This window comes from Pieris rapae, chromosome 24 (genome assembly GCF_905147795.1).
Source record: "Pieris rapae chromosome 24, ilPieRapa1.1, whole genome shotgun sequence".
NCBI lineage: Eukaryota > Metazoa > Arthropoda > Insecta > Lepidoptera > Pieridae > Pieris > Pieris rapae.
Genome location: NC_059532.1, coordinates 5,032,586 through 5,039,509, shown reverse-complemented (window position 1 = coordinate 5,039,509; position 6,924 = coordinate 5,032,586). Strand labels below are relative to the sequence as shown.

Here is a 6,924-nt window from a genome sequence, read left to right as displayed (position 1 = left end):
GAAACACGAGAGAAATAGCAATGAAAAAACTAATGCAATTAGAAAGAAGGTTCAATCAAAATAAAGAATTAAAGCAAGAATATAAGAAAGTAATTCAAGACTACATAGATCTAAAACATATCGAAGAAATACCTAAAAAAGAAATAAATAATAAATCAGTCTACCTACCTCACCATGCCGTGATCCGTAATGATAAAGAAACTACGAAGACTCGTGTCGTATTTGACGCCTCGTGCAAGGGCTCTAACGTTGTCTCTCTCAATGACGAACTGTTGACGGGTCCTGTACTGCAAGACGATCTGAGAAACCTGATAATGAGGTGGAGAACTCACGCCATTTGTTTTGTTGCTGATATCCAGAAAATGTACCGTATGATATTACGAGTTATAACATTTACAAAAAGTAGGAACCCTATCCAGTATAAATATAATGTTAAGGGTATTCTAGTTGATAGAGTTGAGGTGATTCGCGACTTGGGAGTGCTATTTGACTCTGCTATGTCCTTTAGACCTCATTATAATGATATATGTAGCAGAGCTGGCCGGATGCTGTCCTTCATTCTAAGAACTGCTAAACCATTCAGGCGAGCCGACTCCTTGATTATCTTATACAGCTCTCTCGTTAGAACCATAGTTGAGTATTGTTCGGCGGTATGGACCCCGATATACCAAACTCATATAGATAGATTGGAGGCTATACAAAGGCGGTTTGTCAGAGCATTGTGCTATAAGTATGGTCTTAGGAGAAAAATAAACCAATATGACCAGCGTCTTGCCCACTTTCAAATGGTGAGTCTTGAAAGGAGGAGGTGGGTGAGCGACCTGTGCACTTTTTTTTTTTTTTTTTTTTTTTTTTTAGAACAGGGGGCAAACGGGCAGGAGGCTCACCTGATGTTAAGTGATACCGCCGCCCATGGACACCCTCAATGCCAGAGGGCTCGCGAGTGCGTTGCCGGCCTTTTAAGAATTGGTACGCTCTTTTCTTGAAGGACCCTAAGTCGAATTGGTTCGGAAATACTTCAGTTGGCAGCTGGTTCCACAGAGTGGTGGTGCGCGGCAAAAACTGCCTGGAAAAACGCGCAGTTGTGGAACGGCGGACGTCGAGGTGATACGGGTGGAATTTCGTATTCTGCCTCGACGTCCGATGATGAAACTCAGCTGCAGGTATTAATCCGAACAACTCCTCTGAACACTCTCCATGGTAAATGCGGTAGAAGATGCAGAGAGACCCCACATCTCTACGCAACGCCAAAGGATCAAGCCGCTTGGAGAGATTTTGGTCGTCAACGATTCGAACCGCTCTTCGTTGAATACGGTCAAGTGGAAGAAGCTGGTACTGGGGAGCACCCGCCCAAAGGTGGGAACAGTACTCCATGTGGGGCCGAATTTGAGCTTTATATAGTTGCAAGCGGTGGCCCGGAGTGAAGTACCGTCTCGCCCTGCTGAGCACACCAAGCTTTTTGGAGGCTAATTTTGCCTTTCCCTCCAAGTGACCGCGAAACTGAACGTCGTTCGATATGTCAACGCCAAGTATTCCAATGCTGGCTGTGGCTTTAAGGAGAGTGTTTTCGAAAAGAGGAGTAGCGACAAAGGGTGTTTTTTTAGCGGAAAACGCGCAAACTTGTGTCTTTTTGGGGTTAAATTGGACTAGGTTTAGTCTGCCCCAGTCAGAGACTCCACATAGTAGGGTTTCTACTTCAGACACAAGTTTGTTCCGGTACTCATCGACATCTGCCCGAGAAATACTTGCCCGGCCAGTGTAAAGAGTGTCCCCAGTGCTGTCATCCGCATAGCAGTGAATGTTGCTAAGTTGCAACATATCATTGATATGCAGAAGAAACAGGGTCGGGGATAAAACACAGCCTTGTGGGACCCCAGCGTTCACGGGTTTAAGGTCGGAACATGCTCCGTCGATGACGACCTTGATGCTCCGATCGGCCAGAAAGCTGGAGATCCAATCGCATAATTTCTCGGGAAGCCCGTAGGCTGGAAGCTTCGAGAGCAGTGCTCTGTGCCACACCCGATCGAAGGCTTTCGCTATGTCCAAACTAACCGCTAGAGCCTCCCCCTTGGACTCAATTGCCTCCGCCCATCTATGCGTAAGGTATACAAGAAGGTCACCAGCCGAACGACCACGACGAAAGCCGTACTGAGAGTCACTTATCAGCTGGTGGCCCTCCAGATACTCCAGGAGCTGGCAATTAATAATGGATTCCATTATTTTGGAGAACAAGGAGGTTATCGCTATTGGGCGATAGTTGGACGGATCGGAGCGATCGCCTTTTTTAGGGATCGGATGTATCGATGCGATCTTCCAGCACTCCGGGACAGTGCCAAGCGAGTACAGGTACCGGAAAAGGCGCGTTAAGACCGGAGCCAACTCAGGAGCACAAGTACGCAGCACAATTGGAGGAATACCATCCGGCCCGCTCGACTTATGTATGTCCAAGGAAGATAATGCTTTACGGACAGCACGTTGCCGGAATGTAACTTCCGGCATCGAAGAATCACACCGTGAAATGCTCGGTGGTGATCTCCCTTGGTCATCCAAAGTCGAGTTGGACGCGAAGAGACAGCCTAAAAGGTCGGCCTTCTCCTTCGCAGTGTGGGCCAGCGAGTCATCCTCCCTGTGCAATGGTGGAATGGAAGGCTGACAAAAATTCCCTTGGACAGCTTTGGCTAGAGACCAGAAGGCTCGAGTCCCCGAAGGGAGTTGGGCCAATCTCTCGCCAAATCTGGCAATGTGCTCTGACTTTGCTTTAGTGATTTCCCGTTTGAAGGACCTGGAGGCTGAGTTATATGCTTTTTTGAGTTCGCTGGTATTAGCATCACGAGATTTCGCCGCTTCTGCCCATGCCTTAAAGCATTCTCGCTTTCGACGCGAGGCTGTCTTGCAAGAACGCTTAAACCATGGCTGAGACTTGCCACCGATCGGCACCGCAGAAAAAGGAATAAAGAGTTCCATTCCCTGCAGAACCACTTCGGCGACAGAGGCAGCGACGGAATCTGGAGCTTCAGACGAAAAGCAAATAGGCCCCCAAGGGTAGGACGCAAAGAAAGACCGCATCCCGTCCCAATCTGCTGACTTGTAGTGCCAAATACGGCGAAAACCCAAAAAGCGCGACCGCGAAGGGCGCGTAGATGGCACAGTACTCCGGACCACACAATGATCCGATGAACCCAATGGCGGGTCAACGGAGACTTGATAGTTCTCCGGATGCGAAGTCAGCAGAAGGTCCAACAAAGAGGGTTTATGACCGTCCACATCTGGTATTCGCGTAATCGCAGGGACCATTTGTGTCAGGTCGTAGGCTAAAGCAAAGTCGTGAAAGGATCTTCCCGCGTGATCGGTGGTTTCAGAGCCGAGCCAATCGGCATGGTGGGCGTTAAAATCGCCAAGTATCACGATTTCGGCGGTAGGAACCCTTTCAAGCAGGGAATCTGTAGCCATTTGGATGTGCTCGATGAGTCGGTCAGTTTCGTCATTTCCGCTATGGGACCTATACAGGCACGCATAGAATCGCGGATGGTCATCGCAGTCTATGCGGAGCCAGAGGTTAGATAGGTCCCTTCCTTCAAGCGTCCCAAGGCGACGAGAACAGATATCCTCTCTGACGTACACGCAAACTCCCGCCCGCGGCACAAATGAATGTTCCAATTTGTACCCCGGGTAGGAGAGGTAAGAAGTATCAGCCGGGGAGGATATCTGAGTCTCAGTGAGGAAGAATAAGGCCGGCTTCGCAGATTCAAGGTGAAAGTGAACCGCGTTTAGGTTTGAGTTGAGCCCCCTAACATTGGTGAAGTCCACTGTGAGCGTGGAAGGGGTTGCCTTCGGCGAATTCTTCCGTTTGCCCCGAGATCGAAACCTAAAACTAGAACTGGATGTTTTGTTTAGAGCGCAGTTTTTGCCCACCCCAGAATACGAAGGGCAGCCTGTGCATCCACCACCGGATACTGATTGTTCCGATGATGGACGCCCAGAGGGGGATTCTCCACGTGTGGTACCCCCCTGGGGTAATCTTTCTTTAAACTGCACCGTCATACTCTGGGGAAGGGGGGGGGGATGGGCTCCGGGAGTCTCACTCACCGAACGAAACGCGAGTACAATAAGATAAACCTATTGCATCACTTCACGCCGGTTTTCTGTGAGACAGTGGTACTGCCCCGGTCGTGCCTGCCCATTTGGCTGAAGCCCGAAAGCAACAGCATGGCACTCCCACTAGGAAGGGGGTTGACTGATTGCACTGGTGAAATAACCTCTTTCACAGGTTATTTCACCAGTGGGCGATGGGGTCGTCAGGTCCCTACGCCTACAAACTTTGCATAAAATAGCAAATGGCTCATTTGACAGCTGCCTTTTGGAGAGGCTGGAGATCAAGGTGCCGACGCGTTCTGTGCGCATCCAGGAATTATTTGTTATACCTATGACTGATAACAATGTTTCCCAGAATGCTCCGCTCGTAAGAATGTGTAAATATTATAATGCTGTGTGTGCTGAGGTTGATATTTTTCACAATAATATTTGTAAATTTAAAAAGATAGTTCATAGTAAATACTTGCAACCTTAATTACTAATTTAATTGATTAATGTATATGTATATAAGCATGTGTGTGTGTGTATGTATAGATATATTTTTTTCTTTTATTTTTTATTTTTTCATTCGGTTTGATATGTGTATGTTGTTTAGTTGATATTTAGTGTAAATGCTGTGTACAGATATAACTGGAAGTCAGATTTTTAAATGTTGTTTAGTGTGTAATAATTTTATGTATGTAATTAATCTGTTTTCTGTTTTTGTACCTAAATGTGAAAAATAAAAATAAATAAAATATGGGTTGACCAAGAAGACACAGATTATCAAAGAATTTTGTGGAGAAACGACCAATCTGAAGAAGTTAAAGACTACAGATTGTTGACTGTTACATTTGGAACAGCTGCTGCTCCCTATCTCGCCGTAAGAACCCTTATGAAATTGGCAGAAGATGAAGGCGACCGGTATCCAGAAGCTGCCAAGATATTGCGTGAAGATTTCTACGTGGATGACGTAATGTCTGGAAGTGACAGTCTGCAACAAGCAATAAAGAATAGTCAAGATCTTAGAGAACTTCTTCATTTGGGCGGATTTGAACTAAAGAAATGGTCGTCCAATAGCCGAGAATTCTTGGAAACAGTTGATCCTAGCAATAGATCGTCTAATGCTAATCTGGAACTAAAGATTGATGGAACAATAAAGGCACTTGGCGTACAATGGAATTTAGGAAAAGACAGATTCGAGTACAATTTAAACTTACCTTCAATCAATGAAGTGATCACGAAGCGAAGCATTCTGTCTGACATCCAAAAGCTGTTTGACCCACTCGGCTGGATTGCGCCTAGCATCGTTCTGACAAAAATACTAATGCAAGAACTATGGCTGGAAAAGATAACCTGGGACGATGCATTGAATTCAAAAATAGCCAGCAAGTGGATCACATTGCGATCTGACCTTGAACATGTGAATGGAATCTACATAGAAAGATGGGTAGGTACGACGTGCGCCAACAGAGAGTCCATCGAACTCCACGGTTTCAGCGATGCATCCATCCAAGCATATAGCGCTGTAGTATATTGCAGAGTGACGTACCCAGACGGTACGAACAAAACGACGCTTATCGCAGCAAGAACAAGAGTGGCTCCATTGAAGACAATATCATTACCTCGTTTGGAGCTCTGCGGCGCGTTGTTACTCTCAAGATTGCTTAAGCAAGTTGGTCAAGCAATGAGAATACCTGCAACTCAAATTTATGCTTGGACAGATTCGTCCATTGTCCTGGCATGGTTATTTGGAGAGCCAAACAACTGGAAGGTGTTTGTGGCAAACAGAGTTGTTGAGATTACAACCAATGTATCTTGCAGTCAGTGGTATCACGTTCAAACTCAAGATAATCCAGCTGATGTTGGTTCCAGGGGGATGCTAGTAGAAAATCTTAAAAAGTGTGATTTATGGTGGCATGGGCCAGACTGGTTACAACAATCGAAGATACAGTTCACTCAACCCAACATAATACAAACAGATATTGAAAGGAAAAATAATAAAATACAAAATTATAAAATAACTTACAACAAAAATGAACAAGAGAAGAGACTACTCACACAATTTGAAGAATTTGATACACTATTAGAGCTACTTAGAACAATCACATACTGCCGAAGATTCCTGAAACAAAAAACATTAAAGGACAGAATAGATAGTAAAATCACGACTGAAGAACTACACATGTCGATGCAAATCTGTATAAAAAGAGCACAAGAAGAAGAATTTACAGAAGATATAGATTCGTTAAAAACAAAGAAAAGAGTTAAGAAAACAAGCAAACTAAAAGCACTAGATCCTTACCTTGACAAAGATGGAACCCAATCTAAATGCTAATAAAGCGTCGTTCCTAGAAGACCATCTGGTAGGACATACCTTTTTAAGGGTAATCAAATATTTTTCAGATTAATCGTCACTGAACATAGCCCAGCGTTTTATACTATTGCCAAAAAAAGTATATATTTTTTCTAAATTATCGAAAAAAGTCGATACTTCACGAACATGTCTCGCAGCATCGTTCAAAACCAAGTTTAAAGCGTGCGCTGCACAATGAACATAATCGGCATTTGGAGCATGCTCTTTTATTAGGGTTTGTAATCCTCCATACACACCCGACATAACATTTGCTCCATCGTATCCCTGTCCTCTACATTTAGTCAAATCAATTCCATATTCTTTAGTCAAATTTAAAATGACAGTTTTCAGACCTGCAGCACTGCAATCGGTTACTGTTATGAATCCTAAAAAGGACTCACAGATTTTTATTTCTTTAGGCACATTATCATCATTTTCTGTATTTTTATTTTTTTTTTATTTTTTTTTTTATTTTTGCACGAATATGGTATAAAATG

At 44.5% G+C, this 6,924-nt stretch overlaps 1 protein-coding gene across 1 annotated transcript; it reads left to right on the top strand.

Moving 5' to 3' along the window:
• Nucleotides 1-250: 250 nt before the first annotated feature.
• On the top strand, nt 251-6,924 carry LOC123690336. The gene is made up of 2 exons (XM_045633652.1): nt 251-374; nt 4,829-6,924. Exons 1-2 carry the CDS (start codon nt 315-317, stop codon nt 6,407-6,409), a joined length of 1,641 nt encoding a protein of 546 aa, XP_045489608.1. The 5' UTR covers nt 251-314; the 3' UTR covers nt 6,410-6,924.